The sequence below is a fragment of the Podarcis vaucheri genome (genome assembly GCF_965113315.1).
Source record: "Podarcis vaucheri genome assembly, chromosome: 1".
Lineage (NCBI taxonomy): Eukaryota > Metazoa > Chordata > Lepidosauria > Squamata > Lacertidae > Podarcis > Podarcis vaucheri.
Window position 1 is genome coordinate 45,736,636 of NC_138759.1, and position 17,122 is coordinate 45,753,757.

The 17,122-nt window shown below is 41.5% G+C and overlaps 2 protein-coding genes and 1 long non-coding RNA gene across 10 annotated transcripts in view; 2 read left to right on the top strand and 1 right to left on the bottom strand.

The window, feature by feature from the left end:
- MAPKBP1 (mitogen-activated protein kinase binding protein 1) overlaps positions 1 to 5,362 on the top strand; it is a 119,293-nt gene extending 113,931 nt beyond the window's left edge. For all 5 annotated transcript variants that reach the window (XM_082239208.1, XM_082239211.1, XM_082239209.1 and 2 more), the window contains one exon: positions 906 to 5,362. In XM_082239208.1, coding sequence (XP_082095334.1) covers positions 906 to 1,202 — 297 coding nt within the window. In that variant the 3' untranslated portion in view covers positions 1,203 to 5,362. The remainder of the gene's footprint in view (positions 1 to 905) is intronic.
- On the bottom strand, positions 4,807 to 7,104 carry LOC309542886. Its single transcript, XR_014224479.1, has 2 exons — positions 6,812 to 7,104; positions 4,807 to 5,885 (listed from the first exon to the last, which is right to left on the bottom strand). It is a non-coding gene; the product is annotated as an uncharacterized lncRNA (long non-coding RNA).
- JMJD7 (jumonji domain containing 7) lies at positions 6,000 to 16,589 on the top strand. 4 transcript variants are annotated; one of them, XM_082240872.1, is made up of 8 exons: positions 6,017 to 6,592; positions 8,637 to 8,790; positions 9,405 to 9,658; positions 10,145 to 10,201; positions 10,684 to 10,779; positions 11,651 to 11,748; positions 13,921 to 14,080; positions 15,698 to 16,589. In XM_082240872.1, exons 1-8 carry the CDS (start codon positions 6,514 to 6,516, stop codon positions 15,787 to 15,789), a joined length of 990 nt encoding a protein of 329 aa, XP_082096998.1. In that variant the 5' UTR covers positions 6,017 to 6,513; the 3' UTR covers positions 15,790 to 16,589. The 4 variants fall into 4 exon arrangements, with proteins under 4 accessions (XP_082097000.1, XP_082096998.1, XP_082097001.1 ...); XM_082240873.1 differs by having other exon boundaries at positions 6,093 to 6,592; positions 11,672 to 11,748; XM_082240874.1 differs by lacking the exon at positions 10,145 to 10,201 and having other exon boundaries at positions 6,000 to 6,592.
- Positions 16,590 to 17,122: the final 533 nt, after the last annotated feature.

Here is a 17,122-nt window from a genome sequence, read left to right on the forward strand (position 1 = left end):
ACAGAGCTTTCAATGGTTGGCTTTCAACTGCTGAGTCTGCAAAAGCGTGATGATGATGATTGAATGTTACTGTTTTAAATTGATTTTGATTGGGGTTGCCAGACAAGAAGGTATTCTCATGCATGTATGAGAATCCCTATGAGGCACAAGACCTTTTGCACACTTCATACACAAATATATGATAATTCAGACTCACTTGCTGCACAGTATTAATTCATCATGGTAGGACCTTCTCAGTAGTGGTTCCTCATTTGTGGAATGCCCTCTCGGGTGAGGTGTCTCTGCCTCCCTCATTTTTAACATTCAGGGGAAATATAAAATCATTTACCCAGGTGCTTGATGCCTGGAAGGTTCCTGGCAGCCCTGAAACTATCTGCTGGGAGGGCATGTGATTGCAGTTAAATATGTATTTAACATGTTTTGTTTTATCACACCTTTTATCACTTTGGTGTTTGCTGCCCAGGTAGGAAGTGTAGGATATAAATCTAATGGAGAAACAAGCAGACAACATGTTTAGTAATTTTCAGTGCTTGAGACGGATTGGAGAATGTACTTGAAAGGCTGAAAGTTTTGTGTTGATATTTTTAGTTTTTTGTGGGAGAGTAGGTGGAATGGGAAGAAGAAAAGGAGGGGCAATGGGTCAGGTGTGAGGAGTAGCTGATATGACTGTGGTCGCTGCTGCTTGAAGTGAGAAGTCCATGCATCTCCCAGGTATTTTCCCATACAAGAAAGAGGAGGGATTACAGAGATTGAAGTTAGGGACCCTCAAACTCTACACTGGTGATCTCAAAGCACTGGACTTGGTTGTTTTCATTGCTACCAACCAGAAGCCTTCAACACAGAACAAGCTGTGTTTCTAAAATAAAATAAAAATATTGCTCACCTCCACCCCACTTTTTTTGCAGGTGTCTGCTGACATGGAGTCTTCAGCCGATAGAAATGAGATTGCTGGCCTCTTGACTGATACCTTCTCTGTGATGAAAAAAGAACTAGACTCCCTGAAGGATGGGAAAGAACTTCAAAGGGAGAAAGAAGTGTTGGCGAAGCCACACGACTCAACTGTAATGCCAGTCAGTGAGGGAAGTGGTTCCACCTTATCCAGTCCTCGGCATTTTGGAGATGAGCAAACTCTTGCTTTGTTGGAACAATATTCAGAGCTGTTGCTGCAAGCTGTTGAACGACGTATGGATAAAAAACTGTAAAGAAGAGAGGGGTACAAACATCTAATGAAGAAACTGACAGCAACACAGGGAAAACTAACATAGTGAAAACCTGGAATGACTGCTATTGTTGACTTTTATCCAATGGTGAAATATTTTTTTCCTCAAGCAGTTCTGTTAAGAGGGGGTCATTTTATGGCTTCCAGAAATGTGCTGGTCACAGTACTAATCTTTCTGTGCCCACTTCTCTCTCTTTTCCTTTTCTTTTTTGGTGGCGTTAAGAAAAACTTATTGGAAACTTTATTCCAGCCAAAACACTTAAAACAAAAATTCCTACAGACTCAGTTGACTGTGGCTCGGCCTGAAATTGCTGACTTGGTGGAAAAATACTGAGATGGCACCAGTCACTCCTTCTGCAGGGCTGTCTCGATCTATGTACAGTGTTAAAATTTTATTTATTAATTTATTTTTGTGACTATTGCTCTAAACCTTTCACATTCGTTTTGTAGCTGTGACTGTTTCCACGTCTTTCCCACACGTTTTGTTGCAGTAAACATAACTATACTAGTAGATTGGCAGGCTGAATTTCTGAACTACTTTTTGCTGCAGCCTGCCTTGCTGAATTTTACTCATAGGTTTTTTCTTTTCTTTTCTATAAAAAAGACAGTCTTGTTCTCCCTGTTTTGCCTTCTGTTTTAAAGAGAAACCTATGCTATATACCTATACCTGCACTTGCTTCCAGAGGACAGCACACCCTTTGGACCAAGCTAAGGAGATTTGTTACAAGACTGTTTGCAAACATGAATGCTTTTGCAAGAACTGTACAACATTTTATATAAAACTTGACCTCTACATTAAGGAGTTTTTTTAAATTGAAGAATTGTTAAATTCTATTTATAAAGTTATAATTAGAAGTGGTGTTCAACTGGTGTTGTATACTGGGCTCTTCAGATGATGTTTTTGGGCGGTGGGGGGGGAGAGACACAGGGTTGCTATAGCATTTATTAGATAAAAAGTTTTAGTTTAATTCTAGCATAAATTTAAATAAATTTGTCAGTAAAGAGAGCCTGACACCCGTTTTTAAGTACTGCTCAAGTGAAGCATGAGATGTACCTAGCATCCCAAGAGGGAGACCCATTTTATGTCTCCATTGCTAAAACCAGAAAACTACCAATTAAATGTGACTGGACAGAACATTTAGACAGTTGTGATGTAACTATTTTCATTTCCTTTTTTGTGATTAAAAACAAAGCAGGTCAGTGGGGTGGGAATGAGATTGCATGGAGTTTTATTGTGTTCAATGAAAACTTGCCATAGTTTCCCAAACTCATTAGTCCACGGCTTTGACTCTCAGATTGCTTATCCTAGAAGGTGCTCTCAGATTAAAAATTCCTCTTCCTGTTTACTGAATTATCAAACCATATTCCCAGAGTACTGGTTGATAAAAATATTTCAGAAATAGCTACCCTACCGAATTTTTTGAGCTATTCTCTCTGGTCAAAAAGCAGTTCTGCATCTACTATTGTCCATCTGATCATCTGACTAAATTGCTTTGGTGACCTGGGTCTTTTTCACCAGCTTTCCCCCTTGCACTTCTCATGTGGGATTTTTCATTCACTGCACTGTAGGACTGGGAACCTTGCAGCGTAGCTTCTTTTCTGGGACTGGTTGGCTCTCATAATATATTATTATAGAGCAGCCCTCTTTTTGGCTGGCTGGACAGCCAACCATCCATAAATTAACTGCAAGATTAGGGACCTGGAATGTTGTTTGTGCTTTTTAGTATGTCCCTCCCAGAACTTCCTGGCAGTCTTGCTCTCTCATACACTTCTCTGAATGGTAGTTAAGATACATTCATCAGAACTGATATTCTGCTACTGTTTTCCGTCCATGAGTGAGCATGAAATAGAGCAATGTCTGTGGCAAAGGAATAGGATGGGTCACATGAAAGATACTCCTTGGACATCTATTAATTGAAAATTGAGATGGCTTTTTTTGGTTTCTGAGTGTACATGCCAGGAAAGGTCTTAGGCAAAATAACTTTTATTTCCCTGTTCACATTAGGCTGTGAAAAGTGTTCAATGCTCAGGAAATTTTCCTGTTCTGAGACACACATATACTCAGGGTAGAAGAGCCATATTTCCAACACAGACATCTTGTATGAGAAAGGGAGATATTGAAGTTCTTTGTGTTGATTTAACTTCCAAAGTTGTCAAATGCATTAGTGTGACAGCAGAATCAAGATGTTGATAGACAAATACCTCAATGCTTATTGATACAGTTACCCAGTAGGTGATTCCTCTGGGTTTCTCTTGGGAGAAAGGCAATATCAAACAAAGTTCAATGTTACTGTCAAAACGTTTCTGCAAAATAATTTTCTTCAAATTACTTGAGCACTGTCTGTATTCATGGATCAAGGTGGAAAATGGGTGTAGAAACGAACTAGCACTGTGGTCTTGAGTAAGTAGGTATGCAAGAATGTATGGGCAGGCCTGTAGTTTTTAATGTTACATGGAATAGAACGGCCAAGATTTCTAGAAAAGTAGTAGTAGGGAAAGGAATCTTTTTGGTTCAAAGCTAAGAGTATGGTTCCTTTGAAATGGTGCTTTTACAGGAAAGAGGCAGAACATAGTTAAGTAGAACTGAGAATGAATTTTAGGTAAATTAAAAGATGAGAATTGTTAGGTGTTTCCTTTTTTTAAAAAAAAGAAAGGAAGTAGTTTAATGGGCCCTTCATTTCCACTATTATATCCATGAATTGGGGAGGTTTTAGGAGTGACTATCCTCAGCCAGCCAGTTGTCTGAAACCATTTGGTGCGTGTTAGCTTCTTAGCTATCTTGTTTTCTGTCCCAAGGATTTGTTGCTGAGAAGAAACGGGAGGAAAGACTGTTTCCTCTTAAGGAAAACACTTTGATAGTTAAATGTCAGCCTGCTTTACTTTTAGTTTTGAACTGCATGTAAATTATTTGGCTTTATTATAGATGTTCTCTGGCCCTATTAGGAAACTTCAACAGATAATCTAAGGGTTGTGGAAACAGAAATGCATGTAGTATCTGAACCTGGCCCACTTCTACTGATTTTTAATGTTTGCATGCAAATTAATGTATTAAGGTAAATGGAGAAAGTATGTACCATGAACTCATCACTGATGCCATGCTGACATATTCTATCCATGCTTTCTGAAATGTTTCTGTACAGTGTAATTTGCATTTTATTCTTCGTGTATGCTGTTTCCTTTTTTCAAGGAGAGTCCTTAGAAAAGAGAATACCTGTACACTTGAATGGGACAAAATGACCTCTCGTTGTTTCTACAGAAACACAGGAGACATTTGAAAGCCAAAATTGTGTTTACACCAGCTATTGGTATATGCAACTGGTGCTACAATATATGGCCATTTTGTTATTAACCCCTCTCCCCCTTTTTCATCCAATCCTTTTCAGTGACACCTCTAATAGTTGGGCCTGTTAGAAAGGATTAGCTTCCTCTTTTGCTCAACTGATGCGGAATACATTTCTTTCTGCAAAAAGAGTTACTGTTATGGCCAGTGTATGCATCGGAGCATTTTAAACAACGTTGTCGCATATCAACACAGAAGTTGAGCCACTGGACCTCCAGTAGCATCCAGTATTTTTAATTTTTTAAAATAAATAAATAAATCAGTTGGAGGGGTGAATAGCTGCCTTGTGGACCTTCAGGCAGGTAGTGTTGTGACTAGATTGCTCTTTCTATAGATAATAACTAGAGTATCCAGAATCCTGTATTGTTTGTATATTATATTCTGGAGCTGGGCTGCTTACATATTGAGTTAATCTGCTGTAGATCACAGACTGTGATGCATGGAGCAGCAATTTAAGGAATAAGCCATGTCTACTCAGCATGTCTAAGTTAAGTCTAGGCACCAGATAAACATCCCTTTTACCTGTGTTATTTCAACACTCCCTTCCTATTCTCCGCTTGTTTAAAAGGAGATAACAACCCTGAAACTTTTTATTTATAAATGTGTGTTTTCTACCTTGGCTTTAAGAGGGGAAAAAATCTTTTAAAATGTCTTCTTTTTTAATTATTTGAAACAATTGTTTTATGTTTGTGGGGGTTTTGCACTGTGAGCCACCTTTCTGGGGCTATTTTTAATTCTGTATTCATTTGTACTCTGCGTCTTAAGTAGTTTCAATAAAAAAAAGTGTGAACCTTTGTTACTAAGCTGTCTTCATGCTGTTGCTCAGTGCTATTGCCTTGATTCATTTTTATAGTTTATTAGGGTTTTCACATTCTTATAGCAAAACAGTTCTGTCCTTTCCTCCTCCTGGCCTTCCCTTCTCCCTTGCCCTTTGTAGTAATAGCATTGTCATTTCTTTTGACACATTGCATTGTTCAGATTCATGTTGCAGTGTTCAAGTAAGATCAATGCTGCATTCAGGATCCAGCTAAGCAAACACTGTGTTGGAGGAGTTTTTGCTAACATGGTTTTTTTTTTGCAGAGGGTGGGATCATGCTGGATTGGCCAGATTCTATATTTCCAAAACAAACCTTTCAGCATTCACTACCAACTAGTTTATAAGAGCCTTTAGAGCAAAAATTACTTGCCTTTCTATAGAACAAATGCTGAATCACAACCAGCTTCCATGGGCAGGAGTAGGCAGAGGCACAAATACCATTTTCTCCAGTTTTCGTTGCTTTGTTTACACAAATTCTAGTCACACAGTGGCCAGTAGTAATAGGTGCTCTATTATTTAACAAAAAAATTGTTTCCATTAGCCTGCTCCTCCTTGATCAGTGATTGAAGATTGAGGATTGAGAGGGCTATTAGGTTATTTTAATTTTTATTAGGTATTTTGGTGTTTTATATCTTGATTTTATTCTGTGAACCACCCCGAGACCCCCCGGGTATAGGGCAGTATATAAATTCAATAAATAATAATAATTGACTGGGTGTTTCAGCACCAAAATGTCCCAAGGTTCATGCCAAATTTGAAAATAAAAAAACTTTGGCCTCAATCTTGACTGGCCAAGTTTGGACCACCACCCCACAAGAAACAACTAAATCTCCTCATTCATCAATGAAGTTTTTTGTTTTGTTATAGTAGAATTTAGATGAGAAAAGAGAGCCAGAACCGCCACTGACAGCAGCGAATTGACATAAACCCGAACCAGGAGAGCTTATTATCTTGACATGGCAGGCGGAGCTCTCCTCTTGCTCGCCCGTAGGGAGGCGGGCCTCGTTTCTCCCGCGCCCGGCGAGGCCAGCCCTCTTCTTGGGCAGCCGGAGAAGGGCGGAGCGCAAGCCGGACCCAAACGCGGCTCAGGCGGCCGGAGACGCAGCCGCTGCTGCTGAAGGAGCAGCTGCTCCCGCCATGGCGGAGAGCGAAGCGGAAGGGGAGGCGCTGCGGGCGGTGAGGCGCTGCCTGGAGGCTTTCCCGGCCGAGGCAAGGGGTGAGCCAGGCGGAAGGGAGGACCTTTGCATGGCCCTTCGCAGGGGAAGAGAGCGGGGAGGGCGAAACGGGCGGGCGAGGTTAATCGCCCTCCTCGCGCGGGCAGCATTCATGTTGCTTCCCTGACAGGATTTCTATCTCGGAGTGCAATCGGGTTATCCGCTGCCGTTTAGGTGTTTGCCCGCAAAAGAAAAGAAAAAGGCGCGTTGATTTACCATACCTCGCAGAGGTTCAAACCGCACGGCTCCCTTCGAGGTGTCTGCATTTTCCTACCTCAGCTCTCAAAAGTGAAATATTCTGGACCCGAAAAAATGCACTCACTCGGACCCCCCCCCTTACTGTTTTAGGGGTTGTGAGGAAAGCGGGAGCTTATCCGGGGCATCCCCTTCCCGTTGCAGGGGCAAGCCTTCAGTAGTCTGGAAAGGGCCATAAGTGGTCGAGCACATGTTTTGCACGTGTCTTAGAGCACATACAGGGCCGGATTTAGGTTTGATGAGACCCTAAGCTACTGGAGGTAATAGGGGCCCATGATAAGGATAATAACAAGAGATTGATAATACATTAAAACATTATACGTCCAGCTGTCCTTTGTCAACAACAAATTGTCGCTATTTTTGTGTGTTGAATATATGCTATATGGACCTAATTTATGGACCTAATAGGTATCTAAAGCCATTTGCACATAACAAGATATGTATTTTATCAAAGTAATTGTTGAACTGAAATACAATTAAGGAGAAGTATATTAATAGTGAAATAATTATTAAGCTCTAACTTAAAATGATTGAGGGTTCATTACTTACATCATAGGAGCCTACACAACACAAAACACTATTGCTGTATGTCGGTTTTATTTTATTTGCTTTTTATCTTCTGTTTTGGAAATGTACATCCAGGGTTTTATTTTCCTTTTAATTTTTTTGGGGGCCCCCAAGAGAGTGGGGCCCTAAACTATAGCTTGTTTAGCTTATACATAAATCCGGCACTGAGCACATATGTCAACTTGAAGTTCCTCTCCCAACCCCCAGCCCCTTGGATAATTTCAAATAACTAGCCACAGGTCCCTGCCGAATGCACACATGTCAGAATGTGGCTGGCTTTGGGGTAAGATGCCCTCAGTGGGGCTTTGTGGCTGAGCATGCTGCTATTGCTACTGCTTGCCTCTTCCTCAGATCTGCACAAGCCATCCAGAGAAAGGAGACTGCTAGGTATTCTTGCTCCTTCCACTTCTTCCTCAGACAGCAGGCATCGGAGATTGGCAGCAGGTCCCCTACTGGGGCACGGACCTCAGCAAGCGCCCAGTGATGCCAGTATTTGATGCCGGCCTTGTGTGCACAGTACATTAAACCACAGGATATGTTGTGTGTATCCGTATGGAATTTGTATATTGTGTATCATGTGCAGCAGCCTTTAAGTTTGTGGCTAAGCATGTCCACGGATTCTTGTATCTGTTCTTTGAATGTCTGTACCAATATTTGAAGTAAGTCCTAGATGCCAAGTTCCTAATTGTTGTATATATCGTATAAACACATGCTACCTCTAATTGCCAAAACAAATAAACTGAAACTAAGCTGAACAGGTATCTGCATGGACATAATCAACAAACCTTGCCCAACCCAACATTTTGAAAAGTGAAGCTTGTTGAGAAAGTCTCATTTTTGTGACTTAAAATAAGCTGCAGGCTAAGAGAAGAGCCCAGGATCTTCGCTCCAAGCAAATAATAAGTTCTAACCAAGAACTTATTGTTATTATTGTTGTTGTTATTGTTTTCGGCTTACGACTCATGGTTTGTTTGTAGGAAACAAAACCATGAGTCTAGATTCAGATGTAACTCTTAAGCCAAACCCATGGCTTAGCTGTCAACAGCACGGCAGCAACAGGAGTAGGGGAGGAGTGAAGTGTCCAAAATTTTAGCCCTGTGCATCAGCTTGTTATGCATTCACCTTTAAACCATAGTTAAGATTAACTGTGACATGTGAATGAGGCCAGTCCTTGAAATGGTAACACGATCATTCACGGAAGCGTTTTTTCTTTTGCCTGAACAGAGTTGAGTTTCACAGATTCTGTGCCATATCTTGATAGCCTTCCATCCCCCTTGGAGTTCTATCGGGAATGGGTTTGCCCAAACAAGCCATGTATAATTCGGAATGCAGTCAACCATTGGCCAGCTCTGAAGAAGTGGACATTAGCTTACCTGAGGTAGGAATCTGCCTGGCAGGCCCTAGCTTCAAATATAAAGTGCACAACATGGAAATACTGGAAATAAATTTATTGATGATGTTTCTTAATAAGAGAGTTGCCAGCAAAAACAAATCCCTCCATGAAGTCATCAGCTTCACAGGGGAAAATTTAGTCAGAACTGTTGTGGCTATTTTACTATTTATGATTTTTATTTATTTATTGAATTAGTATCCTAGTCTTCATCTTGAAGGAGCTTGGGGAGGCTGTTGTACCTGAGGGAACTGGGACCAGGGGTGGGAAAGTATTTCCAATTTCTGGGCACCAATATTAAGTCATTAGACACCAGGATGACCAATAAAAGGCAAAGAAAAAAAGAAAATAATTCAAAATCTACAGCTGGACACTTGTGTTCATTAGGACCAACCAAAATATCACAAAATAGTGAGCAAGCTTTCAAGTTCTACGTAGCTCTTCATTAGACTTGATGTTACACAAAGCAAGGGGTTTGAAGGCGGGATGTGAGGGGCAAAAAATTAAAGTCCAAAAATTAGGCTGCATGTTGTAGCCATGAGGTCTGCATTTAGATTGCAATTTATTGCATAGTGGTGAACGTCTGATGTATTTTGGTGCAGGGAAATAATGAACTCCAAGCTGGTGAGTGTGGCAGTAACTCCAAATGGTTATGCTGATGCAGTTTATCAGGACTGGTTTGTTATGCCAGAGGAACGACACATGCCTTTCAGTGCTTTCTTGGACATTGTAGAGAAAAAAGTAACTTCTCCAGGGGTGTTCTATGTGCAAAAGCAGTGCTCGAACTTAACTGAAGAATTCCCTGAACTTATGGGAGATGTGGAGCCTGACATACCATGGATGAGTGAGGCCGTTGGTAAATATCAAAAGCTTAATTTTATCTATGTGTTGCACAGTCCATTTAAATGCAGTGCTTACAACTGATCCAGCAGTTTCAAGTTATGCACTTTTCTGCTGTTATTGGCCGCCTGCCCACCTGAAAAGAATATGAATGCTGCAGCAAAAATTCACATTCTGGCTTGAAATACTCTGAAACATTGCATAATTCATGAATTTGTAGAGAGAGATGAATTGATGGCTTTGTAATTGTGCATGCAATTTCCATTCAAATGCTAAGCTGTACAAATTGTGATGTACAGTACTTGTAGATTAATAGACTTGGAGGTCTCTGATCATTGTCATTATAAACTTGTTCTTTATTGTGTAGGTGGGCCTTTAGTAGCCTGTCCTTCCATGTTTCTTAATAAAGGTCTAGCAGAAAGGTCTTAATATGGGGATCTTTAAGCACAAGACAACAGAAATTATTTTTCTCAGATTTATTACTTCTTTCTTTTTCATATAGGAAAGAAGCCTGACGCTGTTAATTTCTGGCTGGGAGAATCTGCTGCAGTGACATCTTGTATGTACCATGAAATAAATGTATTATTATTATTATTATTATTATTATTATTATTATTATTATTGGCTTTGAGGTCAAGGATGGGCAAAGATATTCCTTTAGAAAACTTGTATGTGTCTTCTGAACATCTAGCTATACTGAAGTTGGCTTTCCTTGAAGTTAGTGTAGACTGAGGTCTATCTAGGGCTTTTTGCACTCTATAATCACTGCCTATCACATGTTTCCTCCCCACGTGGAGCTTCATACCACTAGCTTCAGTGCCAATCTGTCAGTTTGAGAGATTTTAAACAGAGTTTGGAAAATCAAATGCCTAAAATTTGGTGTTTGGTGTGTAGAGAAAAGCAATCGCACCTAGTGCTGGTATAAATGCAGATTCTTACAGCTTTCATACTGCTGTGAGTATTTTTAGCACTGACTATATTTAGGATAAAGAAACTATCCTTCTTTTCCCCCAACCTTTCATTTCCCCCCTCCAATCTTAGTACATAAAGACCATTATGAAAACTTGTACTGTGTGATCTCTGGAGAGAAACATTTTCTGCTGCATCCGCCAAGTGATCGTCCCTTCATCCCATATGGTACGTATTCTGAGGAGCAGAGGGTGGTGAAGTAAGATGCATACTATTGTTATTTTGAGAGAAATTAGAATTAGGAGGATGAATTTAGGCAACATTTTAATATGCGGCAGGGGGTCAGATTTCCTTTATAACTGGAGAGGACTGCATCCCCTTCCAGCAGCTCATGACAGTGGGTGGAGGATGGGGGTCAGAAACAAAAGTGGGCAGAGCAATGAATATAAATTTTCACTTTGTCCAGTAGGCTAGTTTCTTCACACACCAATCTCTATCCACTATCCGGGCAAGCAAGAGGCATTATCAGAGTTCATTCCAGCCAGGAAAAAAGCTGGGTGTGAAGCAAGACCAGTAAAAGAAGTGGCCTGAGGAGAGCTTGACTGTGGCCTAAAGAGAGTCCCAATGGCCGGATAGAGAGCTCTGAGGGCCACATTTGGTCCCTGGGCCTGAGGATTCCATGCCTTTGCCCCTTTCTTGAAAAGCAGCTGAGGTGGGGGTAACAATTTAAATCATTGTCATCCAGGATGAAGTGATTCTAATGTTTTGCACTCAGGTTAGTTCACCGTTTAAACCCCCTGCCCATGACGTTGCTACTAACCATGGGAGGATTTTTTATTTTAATGCTTGTTTAATATTTCTACATTGTGGCTAGTAGCAGCAACAAATATGTGGGTATTTTTTAGGAAAGTAAAAACATAGGGCGGTCCAGTCATGTTAACATCTGGATTGTCTTCAGGTTTTATAAAAGATACTATGCTCAAAGCCAGTTCCCAGCAAGTGCCTGGCTAAACTAAATTCTACCCCTATAATTTTAGTCTGTTTTTAATGCTTAACATTGACATTCTCTTTGCCTCTGTTCTATGCCCTCTTCCAACAGTTTTCATGCTTCACATTTCAGAATTGTATCCATCAGCAACCTACCACATAGCAGAAAGCGGGTCATTTGAAGTTGTGGATGACAAAGCTGCAGAGAAGGTAATGGTTTTTGTGTTAAGTACTGTCTGAGGGCAGCTGCTAAGAGGGAATGAATGAATGAAGTGTTGAGGCCTGTTTTGTTTTTTGGGTCGGGCTTCTTCACAGCACACCTCTATTTGATTTTTTTGAATATTTATTTACCCCATTTATTAAATCTGGTTAAAAAGGGTAAGAATGCTGTTGGCAAATATGGGTAGACACTCATGTTCAAATAATTGTTTATTGTATTTTTCTATTTTTCATATGCATCCCTTGTCAAAAAGCCCACAGGGTGGTTTACAGGACAGCACAGAATACACAATATATAAAAATATATAACATAATATCCATGCAATACAAAACATTAAATGTTATATAAACAGAATTCATAACTGTCAGGGGTTCAGGAGCAGAGGCAAGGGCAAGGGAGGAAACAGAGAGCGAGGGGGAGGAGGCAGAAGAAAGGATGAGTGATGACGACGACCCGAGATCTCCGAGTCTTTCCAGTGAATCGGAAGATTCACAGAAAGGAGCACCAGTGGCCAGGGCAAGGGGGGAGCCTAGGGGGACACCCCAGGAGGAAAGGGCCAGAGGGAGCTCAGAGGGGAGCAGTTGGAAATCGGGACCAGCGTCACCAACAGAGAGCAGGGGAGAGGAAGGGAGTCAGGTATCAAGCGCTGGCAGCTCACAACAGGAGGGAGGGCACGAGTCAGGAGTGGCCACACCTCCATCAGGGAGCGAAGAAATGGTCAGACGGAAAGTGGAAGGTTGGGCGCGCGCGCCAAGTTCAAATGCACAGGAAGGTGGCGCAGTAAGCAGCCCGGAAAGGGAGCCAGGTCCTAAAGCCCGGCGCAAGGAGACAGAAGGGTCCGGGGGGTCAGCGTCAGAAGAGTCCCGGAAGGAAGAGACCCCGGGGGGCAGAGGGACCCAGAGAAGAACAGTCAGGCGGAAAAGGTGGAGTAAGGCTAGGATATTAAGTTGGTGTACAGGAGGCGGGGACCCAGACAGAGCTTCGCCGATCTAACCATAAGAAGTAGAGTTGCACGCAGCAGCTTGAGAATGGGAACTGTAACTCAATAAAGACTTTTACTAAATGATCGCTGGCTAGCGTGATCCTCTGTGAGCTAGGATCGGGGAGCAACTCTGACAATAACAATAAGCAATATATAGCAATTTTGCTGGCAATCATCTGTCTTGATAGACAGTGGAGTGCTCCTCCAGGGGTGAAGTCAAACTGCTGTGTTTGCAGCATCAAAGTGACCTCCCCAAGGCACAAGCCTGGGCAGTGTGTATGGAGGTCCTGGGCTGCCCAGACAACAAGACCACCCCCCTCAGCCTTGCTGATGTGGTCCAGAGGAAAGCAGAACAATACGTTTCGCACCAGCTTGGCTGCAGGAATTGCTGGGAGGAGGTGTACAAGGCACCATCCAACCATCTTAGGGACTCCACTCTAGATTTGTGTAGGGATTACTCCTTGGTCTTTTCTTCTAAGCAGAGGCTTAGGATCAGGGTTTTCCTTTTCCTAGATGGGCTACCTTCCCAGGTTGACGAACCTGGGAAGATCACAGGGTTTATTATCATAGGGGAGGTGGTTTTAATGCATAGTGAATGTGTGTGTCAATAGTCAGCCAAAATTTCCTCTCCCAAATAAAAAGAAAAAAAAGTAATTTAAACATATGTAGTACATATGCAAATCTAGGTTTGTCATATTTCAAACAGTGAAAATCTGGAGAGAGCCCCCCCTTTTCTTTTTGAGCCAAAAAATATTATGTTTCTGAATTTTTAAAACGGAAAATCAGCAAAAACTGCACTATCTACATGGGCTGCCATACGTCCAGATTTTCCTGGACATTTGAGGGATTCCTGCCTGGACGCTGCTGCCAACTGCAGTATTCCAGTATTCCAGATATGTCCGGGAAATTCCGGATGTATGGCAACTCTAGCAAATCCATTTTTACATGCCAGTATTCCTGTCACTAATCCACCACCACCCAATCTTTAGATTTTGCTTTAGGCAAATACTAATCTCCAGGGAGATGGAAAAAATGGAATGTTGGGTTACCTAATAGTTAGAAGGGAATACACTGCTAGATGTTTTTCAAGTATTTGTTACCAAATAAGGAAATTTCTGAAGTAATACAGCAATTCCTCTTGTTAAATAGAGCATTTCTTTTGTTCCATAACCTTTCATAGGTGCCCTGGATTCCATTGGATCCTTTAAATCCAGATCTAGAACGATTTCCAGAATATGCCCAGGCAAAGCCTTTGCGGTGCACTGTGAAGTCTGGAGAGATGTTGTATCTTCCTTCTCTCTGGTTCCATCATGTTCAGCAGTCACATGGCTGCATAGCAGGTGAGAGGAGTGTGGCATGCACAAGCACACCAAATTTCACATGTCATGTTTCTTCTTCAAGATAGGTTTTGTGGTTCCTTCAGTCTACTATCAGTTGGATTTATTTATACCATTTCCAGCCAGAATTAGCTATCTTTACATATAGGCTTGGATCTGGAGATCTTGTGGGCAAAATTCTGCTTAGAGGACACTTCTGCTAGTGGAAGGGTGGGGGAGGTGTTGAGCGGGAGATGATGCAGGAAGGTGCAAGGGGAAAAGAGAGTCAGCCAAAATTGCCTCCCATCAAAAAGACCTCCCATCTTGATCAAAGACTGTTCTGTAAATGGAATGAGTCTTTGCATTTGTGGAACGGCAAATCGGGACCCGAGCGGTAGTGTTTGATTAGATGAAGCTTAAAGAGTGTCAAGATAATTTGGGACCTCAGTTGGAAAATTCAAATCTCTCCCTCCTTTTTCTTTTTACTAATCAACATGGGCCACAATTCAACAACTTTTGTGTGAACTCAGGTAGAAGTTGCACAAGGGCATATTCATTTCAAATGGGGCTTGTGCAGATTATGTACTGTGGATCAAATATGTGCTTTTGTTTTACTTTCTGTTTCCTTACAAAATGTCCAAAATTGTTACTATAAAAAGCATCAGCACCACCTTGTGGTGTTGAGCTGAGAAGAGCATCCCGGCAATAATTAATTGTACTAATAGGGCCAGTTGTTGATGTAGGGGAAAAAAAAGATTATTATCCTGCTTTTTAATTTATTAACAGAGCCATTACATAAATTTGCACTTCACCAAAACCAGGCTCCAGGACAACCAGGAATGCAATTGAACACCGATGTGGAAGGTCATCAGATGGTAAACTGAGGCTAAAATAATAGCCCAAGGCCACCCAGCAACAGCATAGCTGCTCAGTGATTTGAATCCATGTCTACTACCAAGCCCCTTGAATGTCTTAAAATCTTCTCGGTTGTATTCTGTAGACCTATTGAAATGAATAAACCTAAGTCATGTCCATTAACTTCAATGGGCCTACTGTGAGTAGGACTAATCCTGAATAACACCCTTTATGAGGATAAATTTCTATGTTATACAGTGGTACCTCGGGTTAAGTACTTAATTCGTTCTGGAGGTCTGTTCTTAACCTGAAACTGTTCTTAACCTGAAGCACCCCCTTATCTAATGGGGCCTCCTGCTGCTGCTGCACCGCCGGAGAACAATTTCTGTTCTCATCCTGAAGCAAAGTTCTTAACCCGAGGTACTATTTCTGGGTTAGCGGAGTCTGTAACCTGAAGCATCTGTAACCTGAAGCGTATGTAACCCAAGGTACCACTTTACTAGCAGTGCAGTAGCCATTGAGGTGATTTCAGCCATGCCAGAAAAATTCCTGTTTTTCAGCTGGTCACAATAACATAGTTAAAATTGGCTGAATAGTTTCATTTTCCAATGGCTATCATATTGCTACTGTGTAATGTATTAATCAGGTCTGAAGTTCTATTTCTTATTGAGATTGGGGCAAACAATGGAAAGATTTGTAGCTTTTGTGTTGAGCTGAAAACTATCAAAATGAGTTTTTCCAAAGACAGATGATAAGTTATATCATTTTCTTTTTTCTCCCCCTCAGTGAATTATTGGTATGACATGGAATATGATCTAAAATACTCTTATTATCAGCTGCTGGATTCTCTCACAAAAGTTATAGTACAGAAATCTTAGGGCCTTGGATCAGCTAACCTACTGATGTGGAACTACGGCTGGAATGCGAACTATTTAATTATGGCCTATTAAATCAAGACAAAAGGCAACTGTTTTGCTGCTGACAATTGTTTTGCTGTCACTGAAGCTTAACATCATGTGGATGTTCATGGCATTGTGAACAAAATGGCACCTTATATGGTGGTTTACCTTAAGTAACCGTTGAGATCAAGCACCTGCACGGATGAAGCACATTTTCTGGATCTGTTTCAGTCAGGCTTCACGATGATGTAGTTCCTCTGGTGGAAAGTCCATTTCTGGAGATTGACAGGCCCCTAATTTGTCCTCAGTACATTAGATCATCTGTATGAATATTCTGGAGGAATATTACAGGGAACCAGGCAGAGGGCCTTCTTGGTAGTGGTGCCTACCCTATGGAACACCCATCAGATGTCAAGCAGAAAAGTAACTATACAATCTTTAGAAGACATCTGAAGGCAGCCCTGTATAGGGAAGTTTTTGATGTTTTATTATGTTTCTGTATATGCTGTATGGGCAGGGTACAAATAAAATCATTATTATTATTAGTGGGCTGGATGGGGATTAATAACCTGAAGTTGAATCAATACAAGAGCGAAATTATGATAGCAGGCTGCTATTTAATAAGGGCCTTTTTTTGCCTGTTAAGGATGTGGTCAACTCCTGTGGTCACAAGTGTTTGCAGCAGCCACCAGGAGTGCTTTTATCATCTCATCACTTACATAACCAAGATTCTGTTGGCTATACTCTTTCCCGGAAATAAATACTGGTGACCTCATGGATTGACGACTGCCATGTTTTCAGTGTAAAACTGTCCTTTACAACTGTTTGAAAGCTTCAACTACAATAGAATGCAGCTGGAAGGGACCCTGAGGGTCATCTAGTCCAACCCCCTGCAGGAATCTTAACTAAAGCATCCATGACAGATGGCCATCCAACCTCTGCTTAAAAACCTCCAAGGGAAGGAGAGTCCTCCACCTTCTGAAGTCTGCTCTTACCACCAGGAAATTCTTCCTGATGTTTAGTCCTGGTAACTTGAAGTGAGCGAAGGATGTGAAAAGCAAACCTTAGCTTTAATCAACAAGGCATATAAAGCTTTGGGCTAAGGAATCGCCTATTTGACCAAATTCTGTGGGTTAAACCACTGAGCCTAGGACTTGCCGATCAGAAGGTCGGCGGTTCGAATCCTCACAATGGGGTGAGCTCAGATTGCTCGGTCCCAGCTCCTGCCCACCTAGCAGTTCGAAAGCACGTCAAAGTGCAAGTAGATAAATAGGTACTGCTCCGGTGGGAAGGTAAACGGCGTTTCCGTGCG

Coding starts and splice junctions, on each gene's coding strand:
- JMJD7 (XM_082240872.1), top strand. CDS start 6,514: ATGGCGGAGAGCGAAGCGGAAGGGGAGGCGCTGCGGGCGGTGAGGCGC. Junction 9,659..10,144: donor ATGGATGAGTGAGGCCGTTG/GTAAATATCAAA, acceptor TTTTTCATATAG/GAAAGAAGCCTGACGCTGTT. Junction 10,202..10,683: donor ATCTGCTGCAGTGACATCTT/GTATGTACCATG, acceptor CTCCAATCTTAG/TACATAAAGACCATTATGAA.